At 41.2% G+C, this 18,550-nt stretch overlaps 1 protein-coding gene across 1 annotated transcript in view; it reads right to left on the reverse strand.

The window, feature by feature from the left end:
• Positions 1-7,387: 7,387 nt before the first annotated feature.
• PHF21B (PHD finger protein 21B) overlaps positions 7,388-18,550 on the reverse strand; it is a 68,468-nt gene continuing 57,305 nt past the window's right edge. Inside the window, exons 8-12 of the mRNA XM_031597236.2 lie at positions 16,064-16,086; positions 14,546-14,704; positions 13,449-13,524; positions 12,430-12,533; positions 7,388-10,010 (exon numbers count right to left, since the gene is read on the reverse strand). Of these exons, the coding sequence (XP_031453096.2) occupies positions 9,786-10,010; positions 12,430-12,533; positions 13,449-13,524; positions 14,546-14,704; positions 16,064-16,086 (587 nt within the window). The 3' untranslated portion in view covers positions 7,388-9,785. The remainder of the gene's footprint in view (positions 10,011-12,429; positions 12,534-13,448; positions 13,525-14,545; positions 14,705-16,063; positions 16,087-18,550) is intronic.

An 18,550-nucleotide genomic window follows, 5' to 3' on the forward strand; every position in this document is an offset into this window, starting at 1 on the left:
CCACTAACCAAGGGGATTTCTTAGGTCTTTGGTGGCTTTAGCAATGAATTGTCCTGGATACAAGGAACTAAACTTCCAAATACAACCAGAGAATATAACCTTTTCCACAATGGTCATGTTGGCATTTCCCAGAAGTGTCACATTGTGGAAAGGGTCGTGGTTTACCTCTCAGAGGTGGAGATGCACAAACCCATGGTGGAAATGGCACGTAAGTTCTCCTACCTCCTACTCCTAACTGGGATCTGTTGTCTTTAGCATTGGGAAAGCTACAGTAATTGCACATAGAATTGCCCTGATACCTACCCACCCCACTTCCTCTCCAGAACAATTGGCAGAAGTTCTGTCACAAAAATAATGACCTGATGGGAAAAAAAAAAAATTCTGCTGGAAAATGCCAACTCAACAAAGATAAAAGCAACTCAACAGAAAGAAAGGCAGTTTTTCTTCCAAGGCTTTTTTTTCGTGCATTGCTACTTTCCATCACCATTTCTTTTGGGATGGCGTCACTTGGCTGTGCACAGTGTTGCAGTCACTGTTCAGAAGCAAGGAGGGAGCTCTCTGGAGCCAGGAGAGATGGCACACACAGTTGAGTGAGCATTAAAGCTAAGTACTTTTGTGGTCCCCATTTCTCCATGGTGTAATTATCTTATGGAAACTGCCTTAATGACTGTTGGTCTGCCTGCTGTCCTCACAGCATGAGTCGTAGGGTGAGGATTTGTGCCTACAGTTTGCAGTGTCTAGGTCTGCTACCTGACCTGAATGCTTAGATAGCAAAGCTGCTTCCTCTGCCAAAGGGAAGTGTACCCCTCAGAAACAGAGCCCCATGTGCCAGCCAGTTCATTTTCTTCTGCTTCAAGCCTCAAACTGACTCATTTAAAGCTACTATTAGCCCAGACACTAACATCAACCTTCTCAAACCTAATTAGAAATCAGGATTTGTGGCTTTTTCGTTTTTCTTTCTATCACATGGATTGGGTTCTCCAATGATGATTTTTTCACTTCCCCGTTTAATCACCCAAGAAAGCACTTTACAGCCTATAACTCTTCTGCCATGAAAATTATCCACTTCATTAAAGAGACAATAAAAAGCAATTGTAAAACACAGCAAACTGCATCATCTTTAATTTCTGAACTGAATTTCTGATACGCTCATGTAAGTGTCTTTAGCGGGTGGGTTTTTGTCACTTCACCTGACCCAGAAATATAGAAATAATAACATTAATTAATTTTCTATTTCAAGAACTTCCAAAGATCCCACATTCTGTTTAACTTCACCGCCAAAGTTGTCTTCAGTTTTGTAATATTTTTCCCATTCCTTGAAGCTGCATCCATCTCCTTATTCCCATCTGGAAGCAGTCTACATATATTGGAGGTCACTCTTTACCCCCTTTTACATGGTCTTTGTTGTGTTTTTGTGAACACAAAAGCCATTTGGGGAATAGTTAGAGTCATCTAACTATTTGAAGAGGAGCTCCCCCCACTAACTGGGCTATCAAACAGCAGCAGCTAGCACTCCCAAGATGCCTTCACATGGTCTCTTCTACACTAAGTGCTTGATTGCTGCCACAGAACAAATAGAGAAAACATACATGGAATATCACAAACCGCATCCATGTTTGCAGAAGGACTGGAGGACTTACTGTCAAATTGCTGATGTCATTGTGCAACCTTTCTCAATTATTTTCCAAGAGTCTTGGAAATCTGGAGAGGTCTCAATCAACTGGAAGCTGGCCAAAGTTCCAATTTTCAAGAAGGAAAAGAAATAAGATAGTGGTGATTACAGGCCTGTCAGTCTCATTTCAGTGCCTGGCAAAATTATGGAGATGATTTTTCTGGGAGCTACTGAAAAAATGCATGAAAGATAATGCAGTTATTGGTCACAGCCAACATGAGTTTACAAGAGAAAAGTCCTCTTTAAAGAAGAGCAAAGAAAGCTAGTAAACAGACTAGAAAACCAGCCTTCTGAAGAGTGGCTGAGGGAAATGGCACTTTTTGGTCTGGTGAATAGGCTGAGAGGAGAACTCACTCGCTACAGCTATCTGAAAGAAGGCTTCAGCAAGGAGGATGTTAGTCTATTTTCTCAGGCAACAAGTGATAGGACATGATGAAATAGTCTCAAGTCTTGCCGGGGAAGGTTTAGGTTGGACATTAGAAAGAATTCATTCACAGAGAAGATGATCAAGTGTTGGAATGGGCTGTCCAGGAAGATGATGGAGTCTCCATTCCTGGTCCTATTCAAGAGATGTGTGGAAGTGGCTCTGAGGGACTTAGTTTATTGACTGGACTCAGTAAATCAGATTGATGGTTGGACTTGGTGATCTGGAAGGTCTTTTCCAACCTAAGTGATTCCATGACTCTATGATGCCTGAATAAATCTTTCTACTCTGGCTTGTGGTTGAGCTCTGGGCAATATTGCAGAAGAAGGCTCGTGAGCAACCCAGATGGGTAAGTAAAAGGCCTCAGCACAAGAACAAAATGAATTTGTTCCATTTCAAAATAACATTTAAATTCAGGAAGATAACATCACTGTCTTCTGCACCAAAAGAGATTTTACAAAGCAATGTAAATGGGAGAATGAAAATAATCAGAATCTTTGTAGCTCTCACTCACCCACCATGACACACAGCATGCTCCTGCCAGAAGGGCAATAAACATCCCATTCTGTGAGTGTCACAGTATCCCAACTTCTCAGTATAGTTACTCCTTGAAAGTTAATAGGCCCCTACTCCCTGCTTGCCAGTATTTTAGCAGTCACAGCGTGCCCGGTGTCCACAGCCATCACTGGGCCTGGAAGTGCAAGCTGGAAGAATAAGTGGTTGAAGGCTGCTGTAGAGACAATGCAGATTTCCTATCGAAAACAGCTGCACTACGGAAGATAGTGCAGTAATAGAGATAGAAGCACCTGGAGATTATGCCTGTCATACACCCCGTGCTTCATGTGTTGTGGGGTGGGGAAATTTGGGATTAAACATGATCTGTACAGAACCGGTTCAACAATAATGCATTAAATTCTTCATACTTCTTGTGTTCAAACTCAATCATTAGACTGAGTGCACAGATAAATGTAAGTGCATTTCCCTCACAGCAGGCAACCGAAGCTAGAGTCTAGTATCTCCAAATATGAGAATTTACCAGGTTTTATTCTGTTGCGACTGAGCAATGAGAAATGGTTTCAAACAAAAACAGGAGAGACTTAGATTAGATATAAGGAAAATGTTTTTATGACGAGTAGTGATGCACTGGCACAGGTTGCCCAGAGAGGTGGTGGAGTCCCCATCCCTGGTAACACTCAAGTCCAAGTTGGACAGGGCTCTGAGTGATCTGATCTAGCTGTAGATGTCCCTGTTCATTGCAGGGCAGTTGGACTACATGACCTTTAAGAGTCCCTTTCCAAGTCAAACTATTCTATGATTCTATGTATGAGCAGGCTAATGTGGCATTAGGTGTTTCAAGCTCTTCATAAGCTCACCTCATATCACACCTGATTGGATCTTGCCACTTGGGGTCCCAAAGTTGTAAAGGAAAGTCACAGTTGAGTTAACAGCATGCAGCAGAGTATGTCCCACACACTTTCAGATACTCACACCTCCTGATGCCTCTGGCACACTGTCATTGCCAAATAAAAATCAACAGCTGCCTGTATTTTCATGAGTGAAAACCAACTTAGGATGTGGTGGTCCCTGAACGCCCCACTGATCATCTTCACCGCAGGCATTGCCAGCACCCTCCTTGTGAGACAGGTCTTGATCTTTAAACCAGGCATTTCATCTGTGCCTAACCCTCTTTGATCCATTCCCAAGTAAGGCTGGCTCATAAGTTAATATCAACACATTGGTACATTTCATTCCCGCGTTTTCCCTCACCCAAGATATTGACAAGCATTTTATTTGCCAGACTTCCTCCTTCATGTTGTAAAGAGAGAAATTAAAAAGATGACTGGAATACTGAGAAATCACATAGTAAAGAGTCAAATTCATTATTAAAAAAAAATTGTATTCCCTTTGCGGTTGAATTTTCTCCAGCTGCACTATCAGAAGTGAATTATCAAAGCCAACTATCATTAGTTTTTATTTCAGAGTGACTTCAGAAGGCCACTGCAGTGTCGACAACCATCTTCTCTCTGCAGCAAAATAACCACTAACCTGACTGGGTCCCTCAGACCAAAGCAAAGCCCCAAGATATTTATGAGCTTTATGAGCTTTTTTAGAGTAGGGAGAAAGAAAAATCACAGTGGGAGGGTGTCTCTTTTTTAGTCTTTTTCTTCCTCCAGATGTATTTAGTTGAAATGATTTCTTCTTCTTTTTCTTTTTTTCTTTTTCTTTTTCTTTTTCTTTTTCTTTTTCTTTTTCTTTTTTTTTCTTTTTCTTTTTCTTTTTCTTTTTCTTTTTCTTTTTCTTTTTCTTTTTCTTTTTCTTTTTCTTTTTCTTTTTCTTTTTCTTTTTCTTTTTCTTTTTCTTTTTCTTTTTCTTTTTCTTTTTCTTTCTCTTTCTCTTTCTCTTTTTCTTTTTCTTTTTCTTTTTCTGAACCCTCATGTCTATGACCAGCAGGAAAAGAAAACTGATAGGAAAGGGCTGCAAAGCCACACACATCAAGTCATCCAAAATAGCAGGGAGCTCTGGGAACAGACACGAAGTCTGAGCTGCTCTTAACTCTTGTTACACAGGTGGTTGAATTCCAGCCTCATCCACAGTGAACACACTTCTCTGTCTGTACTGGGAGCTCTGGCTTTGCAGGGGTACTGTGGGGTAAATGCAAACCAGGGAGCACCCTGTCAAGCCTCCAAGGGCAACGACATCTGTCTGGCTGGGTGTGAGAGCAAAGCACGCAGAGTGAAATTACTGGTTTGTCTTTTTGTTTCATTGTTATTTCACTTCTGTGCAGTTTCAATGACGTGGTCAAATGATTCCACAAGTGATGGTGGTGGAGCTACCCCTGCTAGCGGCTGGGAATGGGACCCTTTCAGTTCATTTTTTGCAGACATGAAGCAATCAAAAAAGAGGAGAAAAGTGTAAAACAAAGCCAGTGGCTCAACACATTTATTTATAAGGCAATTTCAAACAATGAGAAAATTTCTGTGAGTTACACACGTGCACTTCAAACAACACTAAATTCAAGCCAGACCTTTGTCGTTCTGTGTGTTGCCGCCACCTGTGTGTTTGTTTTCTTTTAGCACAGACAAAGCAATAAGATTTCTCTAACCAAACAAAGCAGGAGTGGCCCCAGCAGGGAGACAGAGCCAACAGACGTGCAGCATATGGGGATGTGCAGCCGCCAGGTAAAGGATGCTCAGTCCTGTATCTGGCCGTGGCACAGCCCTTTTTTCTCAAGCAGATACAGCTTAAGCTGCAAGCCTGGGTTTCAGTATTTGAGTGCACATAGGCAGAGGGAGGGACAGATGCAATTCTTGATGATCTGTTGGGCTCACTGGTGAAACAAATGCTGCAGAACTGCTCAAATGAAAAGTAACAAAGTCACATGTGGCACTGATTTTCAGGGCAGTGCCTTGGCCACGATTTCAGCCCGGCATCCCGGCAGGCAACAGCGGCACGGGAACAAATGAGATAGCACTGTCTCCACACGGAGTGGATGAAGCACGAACACTTACACGGTCATGTCAAAGCTCACAGCTCAGCAGATTGCTTCATCTACAGCAACCAGACTGCTGGCAGCAGTCAGTCCTTTCCCTGTACGGATATTGAAGGGAAAAGGCTATTGTCACACCTCCATCCTAGAGATGAAATTCAGAAGTGAATTACAATTTCTGTGGTAAATGCTTAATGAGCAAGGCTGATAATCAAAGGTTGGGGTGTAGCATTTCTGCTGCGTTTAAATAACACAGAAGTTATCTGCAAGCCGCCATACAAATGCAAACAACAACTTCAAAGAGCAGTGGCAGCTTTTTGCTTTCTTCTCCCTGGCTAGCATCACTACATGCCTGTGTACGCTTTGTAGTACTTTTTTCCATCTTGACAATTTAATTTTTTGTTTGCTTTCTTAAAGGAGGAGAAAAAAGAAACACAAAACTTTTGCTTTAATGATATGCGCCATGATGAACTTGAAAGTGGCTTACAGAAGCAGAGGCTGGCGTTCCTGTATGCACCAGTCAGTTGCTAGTGATTGATCTTGGGAGCCAGGCTTCATTTTCTAAGCAAAATAAGCTTAGAAATAAGCTTTGCAGCTGGCAAAATCTGATTAAAGTGAGTTTCATCTGATGTGGCTGTTGCCACTCACTTCAGCACAACGTCTCACTTTAACTACAGAGGACCTGCCAAAGACAGAACAAAAAGTATGCATCAGCTTATAATGCACCCTTCTAGAAGTTAAGTGTTACTAATAGGCCATCAAGCTGCTCAGAAGCCAGTATGCAATGATACGTCAATGTGTAGAATAAACTATGTAGGACAAATTCCTATGCAAAATGTACTCCTATATAGATGTTATGGAGTTGGCTCCATCATCCTCAAGAGGAGGTCTAACAAAGAAGCAAAGATGCTAGCTGGCCTGACACTTCTGTTAAATCTAGGGCACAAAACATGCTGCCACTGATTGTTGCATAAATATAATAAAAATGTGGCTTTGTGACCTCGCCCCATAATTTTGGGAGGCTTGGGGCATCCAGGTGTACAGCGGCTTCTCCTGCAATGACAAAGCCTGAAGACATCCTGGCATGGCCTAAAATTGCTGGTGCTCATCATTCTGCTCTCCAGAAAGGACTAGCACTGCTCTGTGCTGCTTCCCAAGAGTTCCTTTTCCTCTCATTTCTGACAAAAGGGCAGCAGTGAGAGAAGGAAGAGTGGGCAAAATTACATTTGAAGAGGTGCAAATATAAAAGTGACAAGCTCAGCAACAAGTTTCATTCCAACAGCTATTTGCAGAGCAGCTCCTCTGCAGAATAACTAATGGCACGTGAAAAGGTCCCATGCACTGAAAACAGTCTGTCATGTTAAAATAAAGAGTTCTGAAGCTTTGAAGTATCTTGTGCATCTTCAGAAATAACCTGTACTCGGAAGGAGAGAGCAGAAACCACACAGCTCCTAATTCTTGTCAAAGCTGGAGCCCAGGGCCACAGCAAGGAGCATACAGCTATCTTGCACAAATCTCTCCCAAAACCTTAATTTAAATTACTCTTGAACATTAAAGGCTGGCATTGGCCTACAAGTCTTTGCAACTGTATTAATTATTATGGCAACATGCAGAGCTTTGTAATTGGCTCCTGTCCTATAGCACAGCGCAAAGTTTATGGGTTAAGATGGTGGCAGGATGACGATGATGACAATTTCCTATTCAAAACCCAACCCTACCCAACAGGTGCAAGTGTCATTGCTGTGCCTGCTGCTCTGTGTAAGCATTATCCACCATGGTGGGTTTCATGGGACTTTGACATTGGCTTCCTTTAATTTTGTTTGTTCTGTTGAAATTCTGCCCCTTTCATCTGCCAGATGCCAGACAACTCTTGCAAAGGATCTAATCTATCATTCTTTAATTACTGTATTTACACAGGGATTCAGAAATGGCTTGGCAGAGTGGGTTTGTTTCTCTCATCTGAGCATTTGCTCTGAAAGCACAGGTCTAAGCCCAAAGCTGCCAACTGCCATTAGAGCTATGACATGCCCTTGTTCCACAGCACGTCTCCTTCCAGCAGCCTGCAAGGAACAATGGCTGTGCTGCCTGCCACATACACCAGGGAGGGGAGAAGGACGGGAAAATCAGCAATGAATAGCACATCATTGACTATTAAATTGTCAATCAAGTTTAATGCATCATAAAGAAGTAAAACTACATTGGCATATTTAAGACAAACACTTTTTTTCTATGCACACTATCCACTGGACAGTCCCCTTTTCAAAATAACTACTTTTAACAGTCCAAGACACTTCTTCAGAAATTCTTCACATACTCAACCTTTCACGCTTTTCATTTTTTTAATTTGTCTGAGAAGGAAAAAAAAAAAATCATTAAACCTGAAAACATTTACATTGCAAGCCACGTTAGAATGCATAATAGGCATACAATAACCAATGTATAACAATTGTGTTTTACTTAGTTCACTTTGTTCATCGATAAAAGAATATAAAAATCTTGTTCAACCGAGTGTTGTGTATTAAAATAGATTTGTATAGTACTGCACAGTTTCTCCCGGAGTTGTGAAAATGGTTGAAGGGACCATGTGCTGCCTAGTGATGGGCGATGGAAAAAGCCAGTCCCTCGCGTGTGGGTTTTTTTTTGTGTGTGTGTGTGTTTTGTTTTGTTTTTCTAAAAATAAAAAAGATATTCGGCACCATGTGATATGCTGATGTGAGAGACTAGCCTTGTGCCGTGCTCTGGTGGCTTCCTGCTTTCCTCAAGTACCTGTTGCACTAATTGATGAAGAACTCATAAGCAACAGAGGCGATGGCAGCTGGTGGGGGTGATGCTGAGACAACCGGGTGCCCGTTTCACTCCCCACCCAGCACGAGGCTGGGGAAGACGGGTGGACCCGTGGGGTCAGGAAGACTACAGGTGAAACAGCAGGTGTGCGAGGACTTGCCAGGCCAACCACGCACTTCCCAGTGTGCTAAGAGCCAACAGAACCTTAAATAGGAGTCAAGTTTCCAAAAAAAGAGGAAAAAAAACAACCAACAAACTCTTATAATTTGCCACAGCCCGTCCCTCCCCCAAAGCTCTTGATATTATTCAGTACGAGAAACAACCCCATGAGGCAGTTTTTTTTTTTTTTCCTGTACCATTTTGGCAGATAGTTCCACAAGCAAAAAAGAAAATAATAATAATAATAAAAAAAACCATATTTTTAACAATAAAAACGCAGTACAAAAATGTGAAGTTATCTTTTTGGCATTTTATCTGTACTGGTAAGAAACAAAAAGCAGAATATTTATTTGCTTTTTTAAAATTAAAAAAAAAAAAATCAAATACTAACAAAATACCCCAAAACAATCTGTTTAAAAAACGAAACCCAATCTGCCAAAGATATCCACTATTATGGTTTATGCTAAATCTTGCACAAAAACTCCATGAGAAAAATACACCAATAGCAAAATAAGTAAAAAGGACCTGCAAAAAAGTAAGGAGTTTTACAGTCATACTTCTTTAAATACTTCGGAACGCATATACAGAAGCATCAGCATGAAAATACTTCAATATTTTACTAGAAATGCTAACTTCATACAGTTTCTTTATTTAAATATCTGCAATTCTCAACTTTAATAATACTGAAAAAAAGGATCTTTTGTTTCGAAGGCTCTGTGAGTGTCCGTTCTGGTCAAAGTGGCCCCAGCTTCAGCTCACCCGAGTCAACAGGGCCGACCTTGTTCCTCTGATAAAGAATCCATGTCAGGTCCTAAGTAGCTCAGTTTCCTTTGACGTCACCGTTTTCCCTCCCACAAACAGCTCTCAGCCCAACTACATACCCACTAGCTCACTAACTCTTTGCATTTTAATTTCCCCCCTTAAAGCAGAACTGCAAAACCGCCTGCTCCCCACTAAAAGGATATTTCCACTTCCTGTCTATCGGCCATGCTCTTCCTGCTCATCCTGCCATAAGTACATTAAGGCCAACATAACAAAAAAAATCTCATAAGCACTGAAGGTCTCGGCAAACAACGCTGCAGTGCGCTGCGCTCCCTGGGAAGCTGCCGCCACAGGGACTACAAGTGGGACCGATGGGCCTGCAAGTTCCAATGCATATAAACCCCGAGACCGCTCTTTCCTTCTGTGTCTGTCCCCTTTCTCCTCGTGCCCGGGTGCAAAGTCTGTCCCCCTTCCATGGCTGTCCTGTGGCGGCCCGGTCAGTTGTGGCCCTGCGAGTGTTGCAAGGCCTGGTGCATGGCGGCGGAGGCCGAGGAGGGCTTGATCCAGGGCATGGTGAGCAGGGACGAGGTGGTGGTGGTCGTCATGGTAACCTGAATCATCTGCTCGTTTTGTATCAGTCTAATGAGGGTTCGGAGACGTTCCAGCGATGACTGAGTCCCCTTCTGCTGGGCTAACAGGCTGCTTTTTAGCTCTAAGCATTTCTGTCAAACAAAGAGAGAGAAGGGAAGGCTGAGAATGCATTCAGATTGGTGTCAAACATCTCTCAAAACATCCTTTTGTGTCTTGAGAGCATGTTCTCCTCAAATGAAGTTATATTCTCCTGTGAGGATGGCAAAAGCAAAATGAACAGGGCAATCACACACACCGCAGCCATAGCGGCAGCTGTCTGAGGTAGCAGCCTTCGCCCATGTCCACGTGCATTCAGAGAACATTTCTGACTGCACCCTGTAACAAGCTTCCTGCATTCAGAGATGTAATTGGCACAGGATTCACAGAAATAGAGTCAAAGGGGTTGGAAGGGCCAACTGGAGATCACCAAGTTCAACCCCCTGCTAAAGTTGGTTCCCTGCAGCAGGTTACACAGGAAATGTCCAGTTGGGTTTTGAATATCTTCAAAGAAGGAAACTCCACAACCTCTCTGGGCAGCCTGTTCCAGTGCTCTGTCACCCTCAAAGTAAAGAAGTTTTCCTTCATGTTCATATGGAACTTCCTGTGTTCCAGTTTGTGCTCATTGTCATTGGGCACTACCAAAAAGAGCCTGGCCCCATGCATTTGGCCCCTTCCCAGATATTAAGGAGCCAGTACTGTGAAGATAAGTTGTTCTCTTCAAACATTATGTCAATATTTTGGCAGAAAACCTAATCTAAGACCCTACCATTGTACCACAACAGTCACAAGAAATTATTTTACCTTCAGGATGACCAAACTGTACCCCACCATCACTTGAAACATTTCATGCAAACCTACATGAAAATGAGAACGAGAGTAGGTGCTAAACAAAAGCATTTTGAATCTCCAAGAGGCAGTAAGGAAGAATCCATTCTCTCTCCAGTTCTGTACTGCTGCAGCTGCTATCTCATCTGCTGCACATCATCTGTCCTGCGAGGGACTAAGTGATTGACCAGACACCTGAGTCTGTCTGCTAGGTGGAAGGGGATGGCCTCTCACATCTGACACCTCCTGGTTTCCTTCTCCCATTGGTCTTGACCTGGCTGTGACTTATCTGCATACTCCTTTTCTTTGGCTACCTGGAACGTGGGAGCCTACAGCTCAGGGAAAGTGAGAAATGCTCACCTGAAAGTCAAGTTGTTCAAAAAGACACTGTGCAGAGCTGCTCAGTGATTGGGTTAGATAAATGAAATCTCAGGTGAAAGATACACCACATTCTGCTTTGTACAAATAAAAGCATTTCACCTAAGCTATGTTTACAACTTCTGTCTTTAATATAAATCTCTGCCAAGGAAAATGTCAGGAATTAATTACTCTGCTCTGGAACAACTTTAATTGTTTTTCTCCTTTCAAGTGGACATATCTCCAGTAAATATAATCATCAGCTGTTTTTACTATTTAAAAAAGGTTCTTTCCCACTGAAAGAACCCAGTTCTGCTTATGTAGAAATTTTTTGACTTTGACAGTACTGACATAAACCCAGTAATTGAATCCATTCCAAATGCCTTTCTTTGTATGAACACCTCATGCCACTGCAGTTCTCCTAACCACTGAAGATATTTCTTCATACACGTTTGTTTCCATTTGTGCTGATGATGGCTGTGCACACTTAAAGAGAATATCCCCCACTGTGATGTCTTTTAATAAGTTATTGCTTTCCTTTCCATTCTATTTTAAATGTAATAAATATTTTAGCACGCTTTCTCTGGATAACTGCAGTGGTAAAACAAGCAGTGACCAGTCACTCCTGCAGCTGCCACTTTGATTCTTCCAGAGTAAAGAAGTTTCAAATATTTATTGAGCTGCCACACAAACAAACAGTTTCCCCTTAAGAGTGGGCATGAGGTCAGCTAGTACCAAATAAGCTCCTTCATCTATGGAGGACAGGGATTAGGCCTGTCATTACTGCCAGACACTGGCCCTCATAGCATAGTACATATGGGAGATATCACCAGCCAACATTAAGTTTGAAAGGAAATCACAGAGAAAATGGTTGTGAGTCCATTTTCACTCATGGAGAGGTTGTTACACCATTCAACCTCAAAGGCAAATAAAGATTGCTACTTCTACCTGATCTCGGGAGTTTTGGAGCAGCTACCACTGGAGCACACACTGATCTTTTTCCATCTGGAGGATGGAAATATCTTATTGTCATCAGACAGATCAGAGCTGTGTAGAGCACCAAAAGGAAGACAGGTACACCTATTCTGTGTTTTATGTCTACAATGGGAATTCAGTCACTGGTGATTTTTTCTCCTCAGGTTGCCCAAGGAGCTTGCTTTTGCACATAAAGGAGGTCCATGTTTTTCCTCAGACAGAACAACAAACACAGTTGAACTTTTGTAGCTTGGGAGTATAAATAATCTTCTAGCCAGAGATTATCAGTTTTTCAACCATAAAGTCTTTATAAACATCTCGGCAGGAGACTGAGTCCCCAGTCAGGAGTCCTACCTTCACTGCATTGTTGAGAAGTCGATCTTTTTCTTCTAACTGTCTGTGCTCACTCTTCAGCTCGCTGCTTCTCTTTAATAACTTTCGTTTCTCTTCTTCTTTGACTGGAACAATAACATTAAGGATGTACAAGTAAGAAAAGGTAATATAGCAAAACTGTGTGCTTGACAATACCAAGCATGTATTTTGAAAGGCAAGTTTCTGATATCAGTAGCCTTTCGTCTTGCAGATACAGCTGAATAAACCCGGAGTTTCTGTTTGCATGGATGCATTTGTATCAAAGGCTAGCACACAGGACTATCCAAAAAGCTACAATGTGCTAGAATTAATGACTGGACCACATATGACCGTGAAGTCTCCAAGAAAAAGGTGAAAGATATTTAGGAACGGGTCAGCCACCTGTAATGGCTCAGGTTCATTGACTCTGGGTGAAAAGCACAGACCATAACAGTACCAGACTTCTGCAAAGCTCCTCCCAGATACACTGTAATGCCCTAAACAGCCCATTGTAGGAGTGCAACAAGAAATAAATTGAGTAATCATCAATGTACATACATTATTTGATACAAATGACTTTGATACCAAATAAACCAACATCATTAGAGACTGATATTACTACAATATCTGAGATATTAGTCTTGCAATGTGCTTCAGACCCAAGCTGTATGTCCCTCCCTAGCCTAATCGTGTCTTTCTGCCTCCTAGCCTGATATAATTGTGCCTCAAAATACCATTTTCTTTTACCAGGAAGTCACCACTTTCATGACAGCCTGAGTGAAATTTCACTGAGTGAAATTCCTCAGAGATTGATCTCAGATTCGTCAGAGTAGATAGAGAAGGAGCAGAGACAGAGAAGGCAAGAGAAAGCCACCTGCTGTTCTCAGCCACAGCTCCTTATGGTGCTTTGATAACTCGTCACGTTGCAACACTGCTTTAATATCAGTGCCGTGAAGGATTCAAATGGTATCGACCATCATGAGCAGAGAGAATCCCTTCTCAAAAGCCATGTCAATTCCCACCTGTTTTGTGAGTGACATAGGAGTGAACAATAGCTAGAGTTCCAGTCCATGGCACATTGTCATCCTTCTTTAACACCTGTAAGCCCAGGAAACAACAAAAAGTTAGAACTTCACAAAAGCACACATTAATATTTTTCTTCCTTCAGCCTCACAGGTCTGCAGGACCAGCTCAAAAGTTTCTATCTCAGAATTCACAAGATGAAAATTAATGAGGTAGTAACTTGTGTAGCAATCTCCTTTGGGCCTTACTGCTTTCATATCCCTAAACTGATCAGCCAGTACTGAAGAGAGTAACAAAGCCTCTGCTTCTTGTTGCCATGACCAGAAAACATTTCTCAGCCCCTGATCAGCAGACCTTCATGCTGTCAGGAGTACTGTGGGAGAGTTTGGGGGCTTACATGAAAACATGACTGTGTAGACCTAAGACAGGACTGCTCTGTTCTCTACAGCTTCATGCTAGAATTTCCCCTCAATATTTTCAAAGAGTAACAAACAGTAATCCCCGTGCAAAACAGAAAGAAATCTAAGGCACAAAATCTAAGCCTCCACTCTACAATTTAGTGACACTGTACTTTTTTAGTAATTATTTTACTTTTCTTGCAATCAGCATTATTCACAGCAATTAGATAAATTAGCACTTCTGATCATAGCTATGATCAATAAATATCATATAATAAACATGATTTAAAGAACATGATGTGGTCTCCTTATAGCTTTCAGATCTACTGGTGAAGCTTCTGCTTCTGGCAATGTCTCCCTCACCCATAATGTTTACATTTTTTGTTTTGCAACACACATGTTGCTGGCTTTCTGGTAACAAAGAGAAACAAAGAAAATGAAGAGATATTTCTAATCTTTCTCCAGGACAAATCTCAGCAGATGTAATTATGGTGAGTCTAGGCACTCGATGTATGTTTTAAGTCTGGTACAACAAAAATACCAGAAATAAATGCTGCAAACTGTACTAAAACTCTCAGTATTACTCTCTCAAATCTGGTCCCCAAAACAGTGATGAAGGTTAATTTAGCTTAGTGGTACACAAATTTGATATTTCTCTTCTTTTTTCTTCTTAGTGTGCTATGCTCAATGCAGCTTACCTTTTGTTGGCACTTTGGACAGACCCAGACCCCCTTGGGGGCAGTTTTGAGGGGTGGATCCAAGCAGTTGAGGTGATATGCCCTGGGACATGTGCCACAGGGTTGCAAGTTAACGCCACGCTTGCAAGCAGTGCAGTATTCATCATGGTGGATCTCATTCTGCAAGAGAAAAGCAAGAATGGCTTGGATCAAGTCAGCCCACCAGGTGCTTCTCCGTGGGCAGCACTCACAGACACTACTACAGCAGCCAGCCTCATTCAAAGACATATCTATTTGTCAGAAACACCTTGGCCACTGTAGAAGACAAGAGAAATAATGGTGTATGAAAGCAAATAAAAACAAATGAGTCAGCAGCACGTTATAACAGAAAAAAATAAGAATCAAATTATCAAACAGAGCAGAGAATCAACTAATATAGCCAGATTGCAGTGTAGGAATTATTTCTCTTGTTCTTGATAATGCGTATCTGACTCATATATCACCACGTGTAGCTCTATTTTGAAGCATGGGTCAAAGTGTGATTCACTTGTCCTTCAAGTCCAAAACAGAAGGAAGCAAGCAAGCAGAAGTTTCTGGGGAAAAAGCACAGTTCCATGTTTTATGCACATTGCCTTGAAGAGCAGCTAGGATAATTGTATGCTTGAGAACAGCCTTTTCCTATGTACCCTTCTTTTGTGAACTCCTCTAGAGGGCTCCTCCAGTCCTCTGTTCTCCCTGTTTTCAATTGTTTTCCGTTAAGAATCTGACAACCTTTCTCCAACAAGACTGATTAACACTTTGTCTGAAGCAATATATAACATGAACAAGACTCATCAACAAAGTTACAATGTCATGTAGTAAATTGCTATGCTAATGTAGCAGCAACGTTAATTACTCTTTGTATAATTAAGTGCATTTTAATAAAGGAGAGGCTGATTTTGAAACTCTGGTGGTTTGTGAATCTTTATATAAAAAAATCTAATTTTTCCTAGTACTTTTCCAGAAGGAAGAATAATAATATTGCACCTTTGTTAATTCCAAAAGCGTAGTTTTTTCATTTTTAGGGATATTCCTTATAATGTTTCATGATAATTTTAGTTAGACTTACATCCCGAATTCTAAATCAGTCCTATCAAAAAAACAGCTCTCCAAAATACCAACATTTTAAAATTATCTTCTCAAAAAGTTCAAACTCAAGATTGAGAGATTTAATCTATACAACAGATAATGGTCACTGATTTTTTCTTAAAACGGTCATTAAAAGCACAAATCTGGACTAGCAATTTCTCAGAGGGGATTCTACAAAGGGATTAAACTCCAGTCTTGCTCATGCAAGCCCACAAGATCCTGCCTCTGAAATTCTAACTCAGAGGCTCAAAGATTTAGTCAACTGAGGAATGTTTCACAAAAACAGTATGAAAGGCAAAGAGAATACTGCAATCCTGTACCTTGATGGAGAATACAGCAATCAGAAGAAAGCACTGAATTACATAGTGATGAAAAAATACACCTATAATACACAAATTTTGCTACACCTACCTTCCAGAATGGATCCTCATTTGCTAGCATATGGAAAAAGGACAGAGAACAGATTAGTGCGAAATACATTGCTGAAATGAATGCTAGTTGTCAGCTATGGGAAGGAAAGGATTGTAGTTAAATTGAGATGCGTGAGATCAGGGCATTGTCACAATTCAGCACCAGTAAGTAGTTCTGAAATTTACATCATAGCAGCCCTGTGCCCAAAGGTCTGATACTAAAATGCCATTGTATGAGAAGAACAGGGTCTACTTGAAATTTTCAAGAAGTTTCCTGTGGAACTCTTCTCCACACGTCATCAATCTGGAAGCCTTCCTTAAGAACCTCAGCCTGCTGGGTGATGAACTGCCTGGCCATGCACCAGCAAGGCACTTATGCAGTTGCTTATCTTAGGAAACAGAGGTGGTGCTACCGACTTACTGTTAAACCTATATAGGTGCTCGGCTGATTCACAGCCAAAATGCTCAGCCACTTGTGGGAGAGAGCTCTGTGTTTTCATCAGCTCTTTATCACCACTCTTCTTCCACCCAAATCCCTGTGATTTTTTGACCTTTGGATGAATTGTATTCACAGCCTGATAGGAAAAAGAACCACCAGAGCTCACTGGAAAACAGGCCAAGTTTTCATTAAAAAATATTTGTGAAATTCATTATGCTTTAATCCAAAAATAAAATTTGAGAAATTTTTAATAGCTTTATGGGAAGTGCAGTGGTTTGTGATTTGTGCTGCTGACTCATTAGAGAACTGCCGTGGTGTTTCAGTGACAAGCAGCTGATGGCTTTTCTTCAGATTGATGTGGTGACAGCCAAACTAGAATTTTGTCCTTAATTTCTTCAGCTTCCTCTCTGATCACAGCTGGGAACACACCTGCCCCTGTGTGCACTCACATGTACCAAGCAGCTTGGAAGCTGTACATGTACAGGTGAACACACATACACACTGTGCTCACATATATGTAAAAATAGGAACATAAAAACAAAAGAACAGCTTCACCTAAGTTAGCCTACAGAGACCCTTAAGGGCCTTTGCTAACAGCATCCCATGTTGCTGCTGCCCAGACGTAGAGTGCAGGAACTGGACAAGCACAGCATAAATTGCTTTTCTCCAGAGACTAACAACAGTTTATGGCTTTCCTTAAACTGGAGTTTGCATCTTCACCTTTATATTCAACAACCTTAGACGGATTCTTCCATAAATTTGTCAGCTTTTTCCAACAACTGTCACATCCTTTGGCAATGACTTCCATAAAATCTGCAGATGTCACTACACATATGCAAAAACACACACACACATCCTTCGTTATATGACACTATGATTACTCAGGGGACATAAATGTTATTCAGACAAACAAGGGCTTGGTAATTGAAGAGTCTCTTCTACAAATGATGTATGTCAGGGGATGCGACCTCATTTCAGGTAAGACATTTTCAGATAAATGAATCTTGATTAATTGACATTTCGCTGGAAATTTACAAGAATTGTTCTCTTCTGCATTTCTGGAAATGACAGTTGTTTCCTGTACTTCACAGGGATTTTTTTTCATTTGTTTATTTCTTTTCAGTTCAGTTTTGATGTAAAGTTTTTGACATTTTAAAATATGTCCAATTAAACTGAAGACAAATGTTCTAAAGGAGTGTTTTATTATAGCAGAAGGGGAAAGCAGCAGTCCACTATGGGCAGACACCTACACCTCTGTAATTCCAAGTTGTCTGGGGACAGTGACTGACTTCAGATCAGAGTTTACATCTCATCTTGCACAATGGCACCCAGTGCTAACATTGTCGCTCTCTCCAGATGTGTGTTTACAAGGGAAAAGCAAGTGCCAAGATAAGACAAATAATAATGTTGATTTTACAATAAAACTGAGCCAGGGATAACATTCTTTCAACTTGGGCTCACATGAGTATGGGTCCTGCTAAGAGGCATGTCATTGTGGCAGCTTACTGTACAATAACCTCTCTTATCCTCTGAGACCCCAGGCACTGGAGGCATATGGTAAGTAGGCCAATGGTCAGCATCTAGAACATTACATTTTGGATATAGAGAAGCACCATAGCATTTTATTTGGTAATCTCATGGAGCAGGAATTCAAGGCAGGGCCAAAAAGGTGGTTCTAAACATGACACTTGACAGGTATACCAAGAAACCCTGAAAAGATGTCTTAATTGAAGACCTAATTGAAATTACTACTGTAAATGCTCTGAAATAATAATTGGATCAGAAAAAAAAACCCTGCTGTCCCTTACCTTTAATGCACCACAGTAAAACTTAAGTTATGAAGGCAACACAAGGGCAAGGAAATACGAAAATGTTTCCACTGGCTTTCTCTCCTCTTTTGACATGCAGCTCAAGCTTCTTGCTTTGTCTTTTAAAATCCTATCTGGGCCTCATCTAAAGAATTAAATTGTACAGTGTGTTCTCTTTGTTTCATCTCCCACCTCTCAATACTTTGCCTTCTCTACATGTTGCACATTTCTCCAGAAATTA

The sequence above is a fragment of the Phasianus colchicus genome, chromosome 1 (assembly GCF_987193195.1).
Source record: "Phasianus colchicus chromosome 1, bPhaCol1.hap1.1, whole genome shotgun sequence".
Taxonomy (NCBI): domain Eukaryota; kingdom Metazoa; phylum Chordata; class Aves; order Galliformes; family Phasianidae; genus Phasianus; species Phasianus colchicus.